This window comes from Diplotaxodon limnothrissa, linkage group LG7, assembly GCF_057381915.1.
Source record: "Diplotaxodon limnothrissa isolate DT_005_m linkage group LG7, D_limnothrissa_male_GT1.1, whole genome shotgun sequence".
Classification (NCBI taxonomy): Eukaryota; Metazoa; Chordata; class Actinopteri; order Cichliformes; family Cichlidae; genus Diplotaxodon; species Diplotaxodon limnothrissa.
The window spans coordinates 21,818,896-21,837,665 of record NC_140602.1 but is presented as its reverse complement, the minus strand read 5'-3'; the positions used below and the strand labels follow the sequence as shown (position 1 = coordinate 21,837,665).

At 40.5% G+C, this 18,770-nt stretch overlaps 1 protein-coding gene across 1 annotated transcript in view; it reads right to left on the bottom strand.

Moving 5' to 3' along the window:
- The window catches only part of cspg4 (chondroitin sulfate proteoglycan 4), a 72,537-nt gene that overhangs the window by 12,201 nt on the left and 41,566 nt on the right, over positions 1–18,770 (bottom strand). Inside the window, exons 2-6 of the mRNA XM_085359427.1 lie at positions 16,633–16,796; positions 10,816–14,349; positions 9,270–9,458; positions 8,795–9,070; positions 3,683–3,859 (exon numbers count right to left, since the gene is read on the bottom strand). Coding sequence (XP_085215553.1) covers positions 3,683–3,859; positions 8,795–9,070; positions 9,270–9,458; positions 10,816–14,349; positions 16,633–16,796 — 4,340 coding nt within the window. The remainder of the gene's footprint in view (positions 1–3,682; positions 3,860–8,794; positions 9,071–9,269; positions 9,459–10,815; positions 14,350–16,632; positions 16,797–18,770) is intronic.

Sequence of the window (18,770 nt, the reverse complement as noted above, 5' to 3'; positions counted from 1 at the left end):
ATTTCTGCGCTGAAACATGTGCGTGTACAGTCAAACAGAATTAGCACCGACAAGTTCATGTGTAGTTCAAAAGACGTTTCGACACCTCAGTTAAAGAGAACCCAAATTTATTTGAATGGTAATGTTTTTGAAAGTCTAAGTTACACATAGTTATTGCTTCAAAGGCATCTATATGAGTATATGTCTACTCCTTGGAGAGCATAGTTGGTTGTTTTGAAGCAAATATGTGGCAAAATTTGGAATAATGCCCAAACTGTCAGCTTGAATTTCATGAATTTTGAGCCAAAAAAAAATCTACTAAACATGTATCTCACACTGTGGCACCACTGGCACTGCTGGCTGAAGTCCCTGCAGAGACTAAGATTGTGACTGGACCTGGTGATTTTTTTTGGTCTTTTCACCATAGAGGCTGTGGACTAAGAAAAAGGAGGGACAATAAGCTTACATGTGTCAAGTTCCTTCATGAGCAAAAACATGTGTCGCTAGGTAGGTGCTAGGTAGAATCGACAGCTCTATCACATCAGCCTACAACAACAAACAGGAAAGCGTTTTATCCTCGCTGTTGCAGAAACCTGCAGAGATCTTGTGATATGGGGCTTTAGAGGAGCTCGTTCTCCTTGGGGCAGTTTTCTTCTCGCGGCCTGCAAAAAAGCACAGTCTGATAGTTTGTCCAGGGGCACACCGATGGTGGGGGAGTGCAGACTAACCCAAACGTTCCCAGCCAAATCTGGACTCTATCAGAGAGGTTTGCAAGTGGATTGCCTTAAGGCAGAACACCCACTTTTCCTCTTTGCACCATGGATGAGACGGCTGCTCAGTGCATGCCCACCCCTCTATTTTAGCCCTATTCTCGCAGAAGCCTTCGGTGTACAGTATGCAGACATGACTCAGCTGAAAATAGCACCACCCACCTGGACAATTTCTCAGCTTTGAGCAGCACTGCAGACAAATTTGGTGTCCCATCGTTCAAGCTGAGGGGACAAGCTACTGGCAATTATCTGTGGGAATAATCATGTTAATGCTGAAAACTGTTTGCTCGACAGCAGCCTAACACATCCTCAAGAAAAGCTCTCAAGTCATCTAAAGCCCAGGATTTATTCACCTTTACAAAGAGATTGCTGTTAAATGCCAGCTCTTATAGGAACTAGGTTTAACTAAGGTTTTCCAGAGGCTGACATGAGAAGCTTTCCTGTTGGTCTCCAGCAGGATTTAGTACACAAACAGTTTTTTCCCTGTTTCCCATTCAAATGTTTTCTGGTGTTGTCCAAGAGCCATCAGATACTAATTAAATGCTGAAATGTGTACTGTACCTTTTTCACAAAAAGGCATATGTTTGCTAATGGCAAACAGAATTTACACTGTTAGAAGGCTGAGCGATGCTATTACAGAGCAATTCCCGGTCCTTTACACTAGATGGCCACATTAGCCCATTCTCAACCACAGCCAATCTAGGACAGGCAATCTGAAAATGGTCTCGCAAACTGATAGTTTATATAATAATCAATGCATTTAGCACCTAGGAGGACGGGCCGCAAATTCAATCTGATTGGAGATAATGGCTGGCATTTCATTTTGAGGGAGTAATGAAGTAGCTGCCATAGGCAAATGACTTTGTTTGCCAGTGACTCAACATCATCCTCTAAACGTCTGAGACTCTGAGGGGCGCCAGATGTTTGCAGCTGCATCCAAAACTGCCTAGGCATCATGTTTAAGTACAAATCCACCAGTGTGTTCGTAATTCTATACTCGGGAGCTAAAGTTGACAGCGGGAATAATGCTATTTAATTTCGATTTCTCCTCCCCTCGTCCAGCCCATTCCTCTCAGAGATACAGGTTAACTACATGCCCTCGCTCCTACTTTGTGTCGTAATGAGAGATTAAACAAAAGTACTTAGTGAGGGTAATGAGGCTATCACTCAAAGTCAAAGTAATCTTGTAAAATGTGAGAGATGCAAAAGCAAAATAGATTGGCAGGCTGTGTTTCTGCACAGAAACACAGCAAAGTCAGGCGGAAGCAGACAAAGACAGACAGGGTTTAAATTCTAATCAAGACCAGCTGTATCCTGCAACACCAGGCCAAATGTGATCAGACTGAGCAGAACCCGATCATGGTCGTGTTAGTCATCATGTCTACAGAGGTCACTACACACACACAGAACACACACACACTTCCTGCTCTAAATCAATCCAAGTGCCACTGGGCCAGCCCCTTGCTCTGTGCGGGTTAGACATCCACATATTATTATGTTACATTCTGCAGCCGCAGCAGAGGAGTCGCAGGGATTGGATGCTGGCCTCACTCTGCCAGAAAGCCGCGGTCTCATCGACCATCTTGGTTTTCCAAAAATACGGGTTGCCAGGGAGACGAGGAGCCACAGGCAGAGCGGGGAGGGCTGAATGACACAGTTGGTTTCCAGTTCTGTGAGCTGATTACTGTCAACTTTTTCCGACTGCGTGACTACTCCTGCTGTAGAATCTACGTTATTCATCCCCCTAAACGTTTCTTTCATGACTGACGTAAATCAGTTTAAAAGCTTGCCACAAACTCATTATAAGCCTTCAGCAGAGTCATTCAAATATACACCTTTCTTCTTACAACATAAAGTTCTAAGAATTCAGTGCGGAGGTGTTTCGTTCTTTGACAGTCTGCCACTACCAACTTATGAAACATTATCCAAATCGCCGGGGAGAAGCAAATATGCACATCCATCAAACTTCTGTGTTGTTATGCTGTGATTTCACTTGGAACCCAAGCACAACTTACCCCTCAGAAAAGTGACAGTACAGGATCAAAATGGAAAATCTAGACACATACTCAGAAATGTATACCTGAAATTCCGCCTGATGCTTTATAGTGGGCACAGTGGTGAATCACTGCCCTTCTATTGTAACGTGACTTTGCACAACTTACATTCTGAATTTTCACTTTATTAAAAAAGCAAATACTCTTAGGGAGACGGTGCATGTCTGAGATCTGTATAGTTCAGACTCGATGTACAAATTCCATGCATTCGTTTGCCTTACTGCGTGGAGAACATTTTATATGCAGGTCATACAAGATTCATGATTTTGGACTGTTACTGCGGCTGAAACTATAGTGTATGGATGTGAGAACTGTCAGCAAAGCATACACATTTCATTCAGAGAAGATTAATCTATCAGCTTCTATAGACAGATTGATCTGTCTGTTATTTTGTTGGAAAATCAAACTAAATGAAGACTAAAGCACAAAGCACTATGGGGTAATTCTGCTAAATTGACCGCCTTTCAGCACGCCAGAATCTCATCAACCGTTATAAAGCCATTAATCTGTCATTCTTTCATATTTTGCGCGGCTTGAGCATCAGACCAGAGTTTGAAGCAGGTGGTAATGCCTGTAGCCTGTCAATCACGCATGCACGAGTCAAACTAGGTCTCTCTTCCTGCATACTGCAGCAGAGAGACCAAATACATACACTTTCATCTAATAACTTGCTCCAATAATGTTTGAAATACTGCAATAAACATGTGCTCTTTTCTCTTTCACAGGGAATGAAAGCTGGTGGTCAGCTTGAATTGATATCGGGTAAAATATACAACACTTTATAAGCATAAGGGAGTTTCAATATGTTAACTTTTCTGGCTTGATGAGCATGTGGGAGAATTGGTCACCTATCACACATTCATAAGAGCAAAGTATTACCTCTGTTCCGGTGTTGCGCGTCAGTTTCGGGGGCTCGTCGTTGACAGGTATGACAGTAACCGAGATGGTGAAAGGGAGGCTCCTGCGGTCAATGTCATAAGCAGAGAGCGAGAGTGTAAAATTGTCCTCGGTGCTCTCTGTGCTGTCGTGCATGTAGTAGACTTCTCCACGTCTCATCTGCAAGAGACCAAAAGGATGCCAGTTGTTATATAGATCTCATCATGATTCATGAGTGGCAGAACACATAATAAAAGGTTAGATGAACTTCAAAGGTGGGATTCAATTTTACAGTGTGATTGTGTCTCTTAGCATCTGTACACAGTGGAAACCAGGGAGCCGTAACTTCTCTATAAACCTGGTTAAATCTTTTAGGAGGAATTCAAGATCATGACCTGCACACAGCATTATTCAAAAGTCTTGAGCCATTCCTCAAAGTGATCTTGAACAATAGCTTTCTCAAGGTATTTCAAAGACCTTAGCTACTGGCTCCAAACTTTGAACCAAAAATGTATCACTCCATATAATCTATTGCCACTCATTGTCAGACCAGTACTTATAGCTGTGCATTGTCAGAGGAATGCTTTTTCTTCTTTTTTGTTTTTGTTTGTTAAGCCACTTAACACCTATCATTTAATTATAACAAAATGCAGCTAACTCAAGGTGACAGGTCAACATATGACAGACAACAAAGAACCATTCTTAAGGAAGAGACACAGAGAAAAGGACAAGGAATGCAAAATTAGACAAGTACTGGAGTAAAAATCAGTGGCAACAGATTTGATGGAGTGATGAATTCAAATTTTTGGTTCCAATTGCTGGTATTGCTTCAGCAATTATCTCAGTATTTTCCTGACTGAAGTTTGGTCCATTTACAGCATCCTGCCATGCGATTGCATTTGTCCCTAACCACCAGGAACCCTCATGTTAACTTTTATTGAATGGAAAAAAGTTAGCTTTCATCCTCCAGCTTCAATGTGTTTGCATTATGCTAACCATAGCTGCGTAGCTAGCCACCATGTGGCACATCATTATATCAGCTAGCCCAAATTCAGTAACCATACAAACGTCACTGCTGTTTTCTGTCTTCATTTATGTCAGAAGTGATAGCCGAGCTGTACGTTTAAATTTTTCAGAAATCCCTCAATAAGAACATGCTATATTATTTAATCTTAATTTTTGGGGGGAGACTTCCCGCAAACCACTAGAGGGAGCCCACGTACCACCAGTGGTGCGCATACCACAGCTTGAAAATGACTGCGATACAGAAAATGACAGAAAATGTCTGATTGGCAACAACTTCATTCTTCATCATGACAGTGATCCCAAACACACTGGCAATGCAACAAATGATACCTGGAGAGAAAAACAGCAGTGTGGGATCATCTTTTTCAGAGAACAAAATTCAGAAACATCCAAAGAAGAGGTTTGAATGTCCTTCAAGAAATCTGGAGAACTATTCCTGACTACTGGTTAAATAAATTATAAGAAAGCTTGCTTGAGGGAGTTCAGATTGTGAATAATGGTAGTCATATCAAATACTGACTTTCAAGCTTACTGAAAACACTGTTTTTGCTTTGTATACTGCATTTCCATTTGTGTTTGCGCATTTCAACAAAATCGCTGCAGCTATTTCCCATTTTCGTAGAAAAATAAAACAAAATGAGGGTCGGCTCAAGAGTTTTGCGCAGGGCTGTAGTTTGAAACGTGGATGGATTCAACGTGTTCGTCACATATGAAGCACAATATGCTTATTCTTCACAGCAAGTGAGACAGTAAAACTACATCCACAATACTGTATTATTACAGTCAAGTGTAACGAAATCAAGGCACTGATAAGGGTAGTCCACCAAATTGAGCTTGGAACAATTTGCAACTGCACTTTGTTACAATGCTCTTTGTAACTTTTAAAAGCAGTCTACAAATAGGCTCTTTTGCTTTCTTGCCTGGAGTTACTGTAGATGAGAAGATAAATACTATTCTCTGGTCTGGGTCATAAATCAATTGGTTAAATATGCCAAATTTGCCAGGAGACAGTTTCCCCAGCTCAGCATAAAGATCGGTCTTTTGCATTGATTAATTAAACAACTTACCGTATGTAAGCGGGCAGTAGAGTTGCTGGTAAGTGGAGTTTTTGATAGACTTTTTTTTAATGTGAAGCCAGACCCACTGTCTTCTAGATGTAACCTAATATTCATTGGACACATCTTTGCAAAGAAAGTGTTTCAAAGTATAGTTTCAAACATTTTCTTTAAAAGGATTATATTTTAAAAGGATGAGAAGAATATATTGTTTATAGCGCACCCTGTATTATTTTTGTTTTTCTCCAATCAGATAATATGATACCAGCTTTCAAAGTCGAGAAAAGGCTATAATCAGGATTTAAATGTCTGTCTGATAGCAGCTCAGGAGCAAGTGAGCTGACACCTTGAGAGAAACCAGATGTAGAAAAGAGTCAGTCATCCATTGTTAAGGGAACTACATAGAAAACAGCGGCTGTGGCTGGGCCGAACAAAGAGCTTTACCTTTCTGCATTCCTGTTTAAAATCTTTGCCGAATGGCTCGAATAATTTAACTTAAACATCCGTTTTCGCTGATACTTTTTGACACATTTACAGATTCAGAACACTTCTCTGCAAAGAGAACAATTAGATCTTTGTCTAGACAAAAGCCAGAAAGCCACAGAGATGAAGGGACCTGCTTCAGAGAGCAGCAATTGGCGAATGGATTCCATATGACGGGCATCCTTTTGGAATAACAACCTTCATCATCATTACTGATCAGGGAAAGTCGGAGAGAAAATCAGTCTGCTTGCTGGAACAATAAACAGTTGCTGGTAATTGGACACTTGGCCAACTCAGCAAGGCTGATGTGTATGGTTGTGTTTATTACTAGCTGCAGACTTTATGTTAGTCTAATTTTAGGCCGATGAAAAGTCTCTTGGTCTGGTTGGCTATTGAACTATGGAGTATAAATGGCAAAGGCATGCTTGCAGCGTTCAGAAAACATGCACTGTGTGAAAATATAAAGAAGACAATGCAGACTTTAATAGGTTACTGCAGACCTAATGGAGACCTGATGGAAAGCTGAAACTGATTAAAACAAAGACATATTGGAACAAAGTGTTTCATGTTACTGGATGTTCATATGACAGATTCTGTGCTTATGTCCCATCTGGACCACATGGCACATAAAGTAAATTGAAATTATTGTGGCAGGCGTTCCTGTGAATCTGTATGAGTCACAATTTTTTCTCAAAGTAGACTCTTCTGTGTAACCGTAGGCTTACATAACCTCAGTGCCCAAACTGATGTCTTCATTGCAGCACTACTACTAATAAGTCCAGTGTGCATTCCCAAGTGACATCTGGGGACTTTCCTACTTGAGCTTCAAATAATATTGAACTTAGCAGAAAAAAAACACAGCTTTCCCATGTGGCACCTTTGGGATGGGAAAAATTAAGCCAGTGTACAAAGTCCCCAAAAAAATGCAATTTGTCTAATGGCCACTTGAGGCTGGCTCCAAAAGCTAGTCAGTCCTTGTCGACTGTAAATTTCCTAATTTATGTAGGAATGTTTAAAGCGTAGTACAAAAGCAGATTTGGTCATTAGTGTGTAATAAAAGCACGCCTGCTTAGAGTGAAAGGTGACTGTCGCTGCGAGCTGTCTACTGATCATCACCTCGTCTAATTCAAGTCATTCAGCTGGACTTCTTGACTTTATGTTTTGGATTATTTTACAATTATCTAACGAATAACATGACCTGCTGTGTGGCTAATTGTGCTAACAGATGGCCGAAGAAAACGGCACTAGTTTTTTTCCCCTCTAAGCTGTTTTCATTTATTATTTTATTTACCGTATATATTATAATGTTTATATATATATTTAAAATATTTATTTTATATTTATTTTATAATAATTGCGGGTTGACCCAAAAAATATTCAAAATTAGGCTTGAACCTGAATTCCTATTTGGGATAACTAACTGGACTGGATTCTCTGAGTATAACATTTGAAGAAAAATTAAAGAAAAAGTACAAATATGTCAAAAAAAGTATCACGATTTTTTTTTCTCCCAGCGTTCATTGCAGCAGACTCATTGGAGCTGCACATTAGACTCTTAAAGACACAACATGAGTGAGTCTAGTAAAGTGTGGGAGAGCTTGTGTGCACTCACATATTATTATAGGAATTTAGCAAGCCAGTTTATTTTGGCTGCAGGCGCTCCAAAGGCATCGTCAGTTTTTCCACAATGCTTCAGCAAAGTAGAGCAGAGCAGTGGGTTAGATGTAGGAGCTATAAGATATATGTCTAACTAGCTCCACTCAACTATGCGGTCCATTCAGAATGCATGAGGTTTTTCCACCGGTAACTACTCATGCATTTTTCATATTTTCCTAAAGCTGGGGTGTCTGAACCACATGGAGTGAGACGAGCTAGCTGTGCTGCAGAAGCTCCCACATTTTCTCTCCTCTCTCCATCTGGTGTAGCTACACAAATCCAAACAGCACCGAGTAGTAGCTGAGAAAAGTTCCAAAGTGACGCATTGTTGTGGTAATCCTCTTGAACAACTGCCCTTCCCTACTAGTGTGAGAAAGATGTTACACTGCCCATTGATGGCTTTTTTTTTCTTGTGAGAATATTTTTGGACCCAGTGTGACAAAAATATATGAATCTTTGTCCAAATGAAATTCAGGTTCCTTGTATGGACACAAGACACAAAGAAATCTGTTTAATCCTTACAATGTTATACCGAAAATCAAATGTTTTGGGCCACTTGGCACCACATGTGTTGCACATAAGCTAACCATTTGGTGCAAGCAGCCATTTGGTAAATAAAAAGTTTGCACTGCTTCTTCCTGCCAATTTGCAGGGCAACAACAAATGTCAGATTTTTAATAGAACTTCAAAACCCACTTTCCGAGTGGCTACAATAATGATTCTTCTTCCTACACGTGCTCGTTCCTCATGATGCTGGCAGGTTAGACATTTCTGGCAGGTAGTCACAGTTAATGGAAGTGTATCATTGGTATACGCATGTACTGCAAATAATGAACGTCAAAAATGACATGCATAGAGCAGAAGAGCTCATTAACGATGTGCTTTGTCTGCTTACCTCTTCTAATGAAAAGTAAGAAAGATCCTGTCCACTCAAGGAGCGGATATCCCCGTGTTTTGGTGGTTCATCCACAGAAATGTCAATGGTTGATGAGTTGTAGAAGGGGTCCAAGATGTTAATAATGTCTGCATTAATTACTCTGCTGAGGCCCTCCTTCACAGTAAAGTTGAGGGCTTGGACAGGGATTATCCGGGGCACGATGTTCACAAACATGCGCAGGTTCTCCACTGTGTTAAAACCATTACTGACATCCAGTGTGAAGACATCATGCCGCTGAAAGAGATAAATGTAGGAAATAATTTATTGATGTTCAGAGAAAAACCTTGTACCTTAAAACTGTCAGAAGCTGTGGTCGCCTTTCGTCTAGTTTTAGTTTCATTGTGAATATGAAAGGGAACGGGATTAAGAAGAAGTAATTGACTAGTTACAACTGAATATGTTTAGTGAAAGAAAGGAAAAAACAAAGCAAAACCTGGGTGGGTGCAGACACGTAGAGAATGTGTCCTTCATCAATATCTTCCTGAGTGAAAGAGTGGATGTAGTCGAGGACAGGTGAGGCCTCAGCGTCTGGACTGGTTGTCAGCTTGACCACATGACCGTGCTGAGGCGGTTCTTTGATTGTGAAGATCATTTCACTGGGCAAAATGTCAGCTTGCTCCACCTAACAAGTCAAAGGTATATCCTGTTAATTTAATATTCAAGATTTATATGTATCCTAAGTGTTTGGTAGCTTGACAATAATGCAGACTGTACATAGCGAGCATTGGAAGAACCCTGTACATTTGTAGCATTGCATGTGTAAGAAAAAATGTTGAAATCTTTTGCTGTTTCTAACTCTTTTGAAGTATGGTTTAGATATACTTTGTTCTGGGCAAAATGTAAAAAATATTGCACAACCTCAAGAGTTAGCAAAACCAAGAAATTAGCTACTTGTCTAAAATTCTGGAAAATCTAGATTGGAAGTGGCAGCACTGAAAAACTGCAGCTATTTTGTTGTTCCCCTGTTTGAACATCCACAATTGCGTACACAAATATACAGTACAGTTGTTCTCTGTAGCATTAAAACAGTTTAGTTGTATTTTTAGTTCACAATATATAATTAATAGCCCTGCTATAGTGTCTAATATAGACTTAAGACACATTGTTAGACAGCATTGTGAACAGAAACTTCAATAGACATTTGTGGCATTTGACAACAGTTAGAGCCGTGCTGCAGATTTACGCGCAGGCAGATTTATGGTCATCTCGCTTTGAGAAGTTTTAATCTCGAGCCTGCGCGGAGCCTTGGAGTCTGTAGGAGCCATGCTCACTTACGGCAATATTTCAAAAGATCATACCGCTTTTCATTTCATTGTACAGACACACACATTGGAAAAACTCCCAGAAATAAAGTCAATATTTTACCTCTTGTAAAGGCCATTCTGTCAAGGCTTTGTTCCATACATATTTCAGTACTGTGTATACTGTGCAGTCAGCACTGTATATTTAATATGCATCTCATACTGTAAAACCAGTGTATGTTCAGATTTATTATTTAGACCTTAGTCAAGGTCTTACATATAGCTTGCAATGAATGGATCAGCATTTTAAACTGCATTAATTGCTTCCATGATGAACTGCATGCAGGCTCATCTTATAAATTACAGTGGGATTCAGGAAGCTCCTCGGGGGATACTTAGTGCTCTGTTTTCTGCACTTAATAGAGTGCAATTTAGTACATAAACCAAATTAAAAGCAGCGACTGTAAAGTCATATTTAGCCCTGCTTTCATGTGGTTATAATATAGATTAAAAGCAGGGTCTGCTTGGTGACTCATGGGAAAGATCGTTTTCACAAAGAGAAAATATGTTTCTAAAGACGATATTTCTGTCATATGAAGATCATATCTACTACATAGTCTTTCTTATTTAATAAAAGCAAATACGTGCTGCACAACTTGAATGTCAGCAAAGCAAACTGTTGACTGTAGCTCTCTTAATACAAAAAAGTATTGTAATTACAGAATCAGTAAACAGTACCTTGAGATGATCATTGCTGATTACGGTGTGCTCTCCTTCGTAAGAAATGATGACCGCATTGACGACCACCTCAGGCTCAGACAAGTAACCTTGCTTAAATATTTTAATCCTGAACGTGCCCTCTTCGGAAAGTCCATTTGCCTGCACAGTGAAGCTGAAGGAGTCCTTGGACCTCAGACTCTCATAATTGTGCTCATATGAGACTACACCCTTTTTCAGGTCTTCCTCTGTGAAAACTGATGCCTCAATCCCACTCACAATAATTCTGCCATCCTTGGGTGGGGATGTAATCTGAAACGTAATCTCACTGTCATGTCTGATGTCCATGTTGGATTCTGCACTCAGCAGGGCGGTAGTAAGGGTTTTGGTGCTTCCGTGATCGATGACGATGATTGTGTTGTTCACCACTCGCAGGTAGGGTTCACCTGCCTGGATCTCAAGCACCGCAGTGGTCTTGTGGAAGCCATCTGACACCTGGAGTGAAAAGCGCTCCCGATCTGCTCCGTGGTGAATGAATAAGACTTTCTTATCTTTCAGGTCGGCTTGTGTAAAGCGGAAAAGGGGTTGTGATGGCTGTGATGTTGAGACAATATTGCCCGAAAGGATTCCCTCACGAGCGTAGACGATTTGACTGTCATTGAAACCCGAGTCATTGTCCTTGAACTGAATGACATCTGTTGTTAGCAGGCGCTGACTGTTACGGACCACATTGAAGACTTTATCCACTGTCCTCACAGGAGTATGCTCATTTTTGGGATGGATTGATATTCTGAAAACATCGCTCACAGTTCTCTCTGCATTTTCTTCATTTGCCAAAAAATGGAACTCATCACTGCTTGTCTTGGAGCCATCGTGCTTGTAAACGAGCCTTCCAAACTCAATATCTTCATTACTAAAAACTCTTATCGCCCCCTCAAATCTAGCAACTCCAGGTGGGGAATCCCTTATTAGCCGCCCATGCTTTGGCTCTTGAGTCACCCGATACAGGAAATTAACAGAACTTGAAGACTCCAGCCAAAGGTAGTTTTTGTTAAGACCATGCTCACTGCCCTCCAACACAACCAACTTCTTATTAGTCAAAACAGGGGCATCAGCGCTGGCAATGATATTGATCGGAAAGGTGTACAGAGGAGAGTGCTGATCCTCAGCAAAGACTTTGAACTGGAACTGATCTGTAGTATCCACAGCTCTTCGCACTCGGGCCCTGTAGCTAACGGCATTGTCTAAAATGTCTTTTTGGGTGAACATGTCACCCTCACCCAGCTCTCTGTCTGACAACAGGAGGCTTCCCAGTGTTGGGGGTGTAATGAGGATGTATTTAATTGTCCTGGGGTCTGGGGTTTTGTCAATGAATTCAGCTTGAAGGTCTGTGATTGTTTGCTCTTCACCAGCCTCCATTTCCAGTGGTACCAGCTGAGAAACCTTCACTTGAGCAGGGGCAATCATGACTGCAAAAGTATTGTTCCAGAGGGAGAACCGCCCCAGATGAGCGCTGAATTGGATCTGCTCCAACACAGTATTTTCCTGGTCACTTGAGTCTGTGCTGACATACCTAAGGCGCTTCTGATCTAAATCAGACTGATGAAAAGTTGTGACTTGTTTGTACACTCCGTCATTTGTCAGAATCTGCAGTTCTCCAAACACTAGAGGTTGTGTGATGTTATACACAATATCGCCAATACGAGGATGAGCGAGAGCAGCCAACTTGTGATTGTCTATGGATGCATTGCTTCCTTGTGACAAAAGAAGGCCAGAGTTAGTGACCATAGTTAAATCCGGTTGTATCACGGACAACTTAAAAGTAGTGAAAAGGCTTGATCCTTCAAAAGGCACGTCTAGGGTCATCATACCAGTACTACCACCTCTGTGTACAAAATAAATATTTCCATCTTCCAGGTCCTTACAAGCGAACTCTGAGATGCTTACTCCTGGTTTCTCTCTGTCTTCTAAGTAACCAAAATCCTTGGGAGGCTCTGAAGTAACAGTTATAATTAAGTCATCACAATTCAAGTCGAAATCCAACAACCTCATGATGCTGGTATTCAAATGAGTGCGGCCATTTTCAGCGATGGAGATTTCATTTATATCAAGTTGTGGTGTATCCTTAACTGGAAGAATTTCAATTGGGAGGACATAATTGTGAGGAGTTTTTAAACATTCTGGAAGGTAGAAATCACTTTGAGCAACCACCTGTAAATAGATTTGATCTGCAAGCCTTTCATTTCCATCATGCATATACTTGATTCTCTTATTGACAATATCAAGAAGAGTAAACTTTTGAATGTGTTGTCTGTTAATGTTTATATCGACTAAGCCATATGAGGGAAGACTCTCGAGAGTAAAGGTAATCTGCGACTGTTGCATGTTTGCAGCACTGAGGTCAAATGTAGGGTTTAAGTTGTTGATATCAAGAAAAACCTCTCCACCTTCTGGCACTTGTAATGGGGTGACATCTAGAAGCTTGGTCACATTTCTAAATAACTCTGTCGTGTTTTCTGTTGGGTAGCAGTGCTGTTGTTGATTAAAGTCAATGTAAACATGTGGGGTACTGATTGTAGGGGAAGTTGAGGTTAATTCCCCGTCATAATTTGAGTAGTCATAGTCCTCTCCTTCACATTTAACATGAATATCTTTGGTCACCAGAGCATCCTGCAGGTTTCTGTCTTTCTGATTCACTTTAATTTCTCCCAAGCATCCAATGAAGGATTCGTCTGTCAAATCTTCCTGATAGATGCGACCTAATGAACCATTGCCATGGAAGAATTCCTTCCTTTTTGCCTGGATGCCCCCTAAATACAGGCTTCCGACCAAATCCAGTTTTTGTGATGGGTCAAGGGAAAGGGAGGAAGACTGGCTGTCTACATTAAGAACAAAAGAATCCTGACTGATCTCGATCTTAACTCTGTGCCACTGATCGTCATCCAGCCGCACTTGCATATTCTTCAGGGCCTCCATACCACTACCGAGGTCCAGTAAACCTTTGAGATAGCCTTTCACAACACCAACAGCAATGAAGTCCGAATCTTGGCCAGGATGGAAAACAAGTAAGGCATCTTCAATGGTGGTTTTCATTAGAAATTCCAAGGCCCTTCGAGAACCACTACCTCCACTCCAGGTGGAGAAGGATATAAAAGAATCAGGGGTGCTGAAACTGGTGGTCTCGCCATCTCCAGCCTCAAACTCATTGCTGCAGGCTTCCTTTGTGTCTTGGCATCGTTTAAATGTTGAAGTGAGAATATCAAATTGATGGGATTGAAATTTGACTTCAGTCATACAGCCACGAAAAGGAGTAATGGCATTGCTAAGGTACGAAGTATGCAGGTCTTCAGTTCCTCCAAGCCAAATGCCCTGGTCAATATTGAGCTGCCCCCCGTCATTGCTCACAGGAACATATGTTGAAAAGACATCATTAATTGTCATGGTAAGCCTGCCTTCTTTCAGTGTCAGTGAGACTTTGTGGTCCAGAAGATTGTTCAGGTATGCTCCTTCAGATGAGGACAGCGTGACCTCACCAGCCCCCATGTTCATCCGAGCCTACGTGGAAACAAACATCATTTATTTCATTTGAAAAATTACATTGCATTGCATCTTTTGTATATTGTGGAACACTGGGTATTTCTTTGTGTTCATTTAATTGGAGCTGCTATTATATGAATTTATCTCTGCACTCTTATCTGGACATGATACTTAACATTAATGACTTACTTCACTATGGTTTAACTAAAAAAGGTTATAAAAAACAACCCTATATACTGTGCAAAGGTTTTCAGTCACCCCTCGTTTTTGGTCTTGAGCAATCATTTTGTAGACTTTCTTTTTTGGCTGCGTTTTTTGGGTCATTTTCAGTCTAGTCCTTGTACCTGACCACTTTCAAAATAATGCTTTTTTATTATTTGTTTCTTGAGCTACTTAACACTAACCTATAACTCATTAAAGCATTAAAAAAAGCATCTAACTTAAGGAATGAGCCAGTACTGTGGCTACACAAAATACAAAAAATCCAGCAATGATCCTACACAGGACTTCAGAAATGCATCTAGTCCATCTACTGTTTGCTGAGGCATCATCAGAAATGGTCTTACTGGAATGTTGGGTGTCCTTAAGGAAAGGAAATGAGGAGAAAAGGTTGAGCTATGCCAAATCACACAAGAAATGGTTTGAAAATCAGTGGGAACAGTTCTTATGGAGGGATGAATCCAAATTTGTACATTTTGGTTTAAATCATCAGCATGGAGAGAGTCATGGCTTGGGGGCTGCATTTCAGTCAGCGGTGTTCGGGATCTTGTCAAAATTGATGAAATTAAGGAAGAAGAAAAGTACAGTCAGATTTGGCAGTTTACACCATGCAGTGACATCTTAAAGCTGTCTGTTTGGCAATGGCTTCGTTTTTCACCATGACTATGATACTGCCAGTTCACTAAAAGAATACCAGAACGGAAAAACACACAATGTGACACCGTCAGTCATGTATTGGCCTCCCCAAAGCCCAGACCTCAACGTTCTTTAAGCAGTGTGGGATCATCTTGTCAGAGTGAAAAGCAGTTTTTTTCCTTATATATTGTATTTTCATGTACGTTTGTATTTTCTGGGTTCAATAAGACACTCCACCAATTTCCCATTTTCCAAGAAATATAAAGAAATCAGTGGTTGCCTCAAACGTTTTGTCATAAATGAACTGTGGTCATTATCATTGCCAGATCCTGTCAGTTACAATTGATTGCAGGTTAATTATTTGGCTAATGAAAGACAAATTAAATTTTTTTTACAATATAGAACATTCAAGCAGTGTATGACAAAACCAAAGCAAATGACAAAGAAGTCATAATTAATAAGTAATTAACTCATTTAGAAAATGAATTAATTCCCAGAAGTTTCACTAATAAAATCAGAGATCTGAATGTTCTTTAAAAAAAATGTTGAACTACATGATTCTTTAACATCCCTCACAGAAAAGGCAATTTCATTTTTGTGGCACCTCGACTCTATTTGTTCAATGTATCTGATATCCCTGAAAAACGTCGACTAGTAATATTTCCTTTTATTACAAATAACCTTTGATTTCTCCTCACTGAAAATGAAGCAATATTGTCCCTTCTGGGAAAAGTCTGTATGTCTCGGTCGCACCGTAACTGATGAGAGTTTTACTGCTTTAATTTATTATTTATTTATTATAGACATAAACAGTTTTCATTTAAGTGAGAGAACTAGAGAAGACAAAACCCCCCAAAAGAATATAATCAATCCACCTGTTTTAGAGGGACTCACGATGAAGTAATCGTAGCTTATTGAATTGAAACAGAGTTCACGACTACTTTAAAGGTCACGTAGTTCATAACCCATTCATAACACATTCTGTTTCTTCTAGTAATTTCACTCGTGATCTCTTTGGGATTTTAATGTGTGACAAATTAAGCAAATTACCCTGATTAAATGACTATTTTGAGGTCATTTCTCCATGTAAATCACTTTAGCTGTTTATTATTTCACTATAACAAAACACTCTGAAACAGGACTCTCTGTACTATGCATAGGTGACTTTGACAATAACATATTTCGCACTGTAGCTGAAGTTGAAGTGTGGAACTACACTTCTCTACAAATACAATAAGTTATGCTGATTTCAAGGTGTTTTTGTTCTTTCTGAGTCCTTAGACTTGATTTTCCCGTAGAGCTGCAAATAGAAATGCAGTTGTCTGTTTTAGCCTCTTCTTTTGAACAACTGCTCTGTTTTTGAATTGGTTATCCAATGGGTGCCAACACTGCTTTGTTTAAAAAGAGTTTTAAGGGCTCAGATTATTGCCATTTCTAAATCCGCACCTGTATTTTCCCATTTTGGAGCTCAAGGAACAGGTAGTCCTCGTTCCCAGCAGCCAGGAGTAGCAGCCCACTTCGTCGACTTGTCTTGAACTTTAGTGACAACTGGAAGGTGGAGACATCTTGGAAGGCGTTTAAATGACAGAAGCTGTCCCCAAAGTAGGATTCTGTGAAGAGTGAATGTAGGTTATCTGAAAGTATAATATATGGATCATGTTATCCTATACATCAAAGACATTTCTGTTTTTATACCCCGGATACATACACGGACACTTATTTTCTTTCACTTTGCACCATATGTCTTGTTTGTCATTTCTCTAGGAAAAGGCACCAAAACTTTTGTAGCTAAACATAAAATAGCCTCATTTGCATGATCATTTGCATTGTCTGCACTGTGGAAGCATAACATGGCCTACTACAGTGGCCCACACAAAAAGACACCTGCACAGGATGACACATTATCAACTCATCCTACAGCTGTTGACTGGCAACTCCCTGAATTCTGATGTGGAAGTTTGGCGAAACCAATTAGAGGAGCATTTTTTAATACAGTCTCATTTTACAGTGCAACCTTCTCAGGCACTGATTTCTATATTATCAGGTGTCCTCCAGCTGCTCCTGGCTGAAGAGGAGCTCCTGTGGCCTCAAAGGGATTCTCTCACTGAGACATCAGTCATTACCCCTGCGGAGATTTTTCCGGGCACATAGAGTCATGGGGAGCAGGATTTCCCAGGCTTGAGCTGTCTCATTTTCAATGATATGCTAATTCAGCCACCTGCCCCGGACTGTGCTCTCTCGAGCCCTTGACAAAATGTAAACCGGGGAGGAAGTCAATTATTTTCCAGTGCACATGCTCTGAAATTAAACTGGACCACCTCCAACAACCCGTTTCCTCAGCCATGGGTTTTCCATGGCTTTAGCCAAGAGATATAGAATTAGTCGCCCACTTGCCATCACGAGGGTGATAGTCCAAGACACAGAAGCTCACAGTGAAGAAAGCAATGTTCTGATCGGCCAGTGCTAATGCTTTGGAATATTTGGAATAGTCCAGCAGCGAGATAGAGACAGTGTTGTGTCAAAGTTCATAAATTCCTGGGAGATCATGAGGGACAAAATGTTCCCTCAAAATCAGCAGCAGCATCAACTAACCTAGCAGGCTTCATGCGATAGGGCATTAAGGAGAGGAGAAGAAAATATGACAGGCTCGAGAATTCACATTCATAACTATAAATGGAAAAAAGTACTTTCTCAGGGCTGAAACAAATGAGTGTGTGTGTGTCTGTAAAGGACAGCCTATGTCTGGGTTGCGTCTACATTAATGTCATGCTGCCAACTTCAAAACACTGAAGGCTAACTTTGTCCTTTTGTCTCTCATCCTGTAAGTGAGCCTTTCCATTGCGGATCTGCAACAAACATTGAAAATGTAAACAAAGACAATCATTTTGATGTCAGCAAGAACGAAAGCAAAGCTTTTATCGTCACGCCCACGGTTCTGCGTTTTAGCTAAGAGGCATTTAGTTTTGGGTCCAGGGCTGCTCTGTCATGAACAAAGTCAGTGATGAATGGTCTAAGCACAAGGCCAAGCACACAGAGAGACTTTTTGCAGTCACAGAAACGCCACGGATATCACACGTGGATTTGACATTATCACATGTTAAACTTTGTAATACATACTGTGTGAATAACAACAAAGAAAAGTGAAAGAAATCACAATGACAATGAAACCAGCCCTGACAACTCAACAAGGAAATGTTACAGAACATGGAAATGTCATTTGTACAAGAGAGTTGGACGAAATTGTTGTAGTTACACATCATTCATTTGCAAAATGTCACTTTTTGGAGTCTATTGTCGTTAGCTGTTACTGACTGCGCCAGAGGCTATTATAGTACAGTTCAGAGAGTTTTTGGTAAAGCTAAGGTATTCTAAATGAAATACTAGTGCTAATTGCATAGGACCCTCTAGGCTGAAACTGAAAAATGGGGGAACAGAATCTTTTCTTACAGGCAATTGCAGTAACAAAGAAAATCGCAATGAGCTCCATGGTTCTTAAACCCGAGCTTTTGTTGGATTGTTCACTGAGCATGGGGATAAAAAGCTGAAGGAGAGAGCGATGCCAAGACAATTCTGCCTGGGGATTT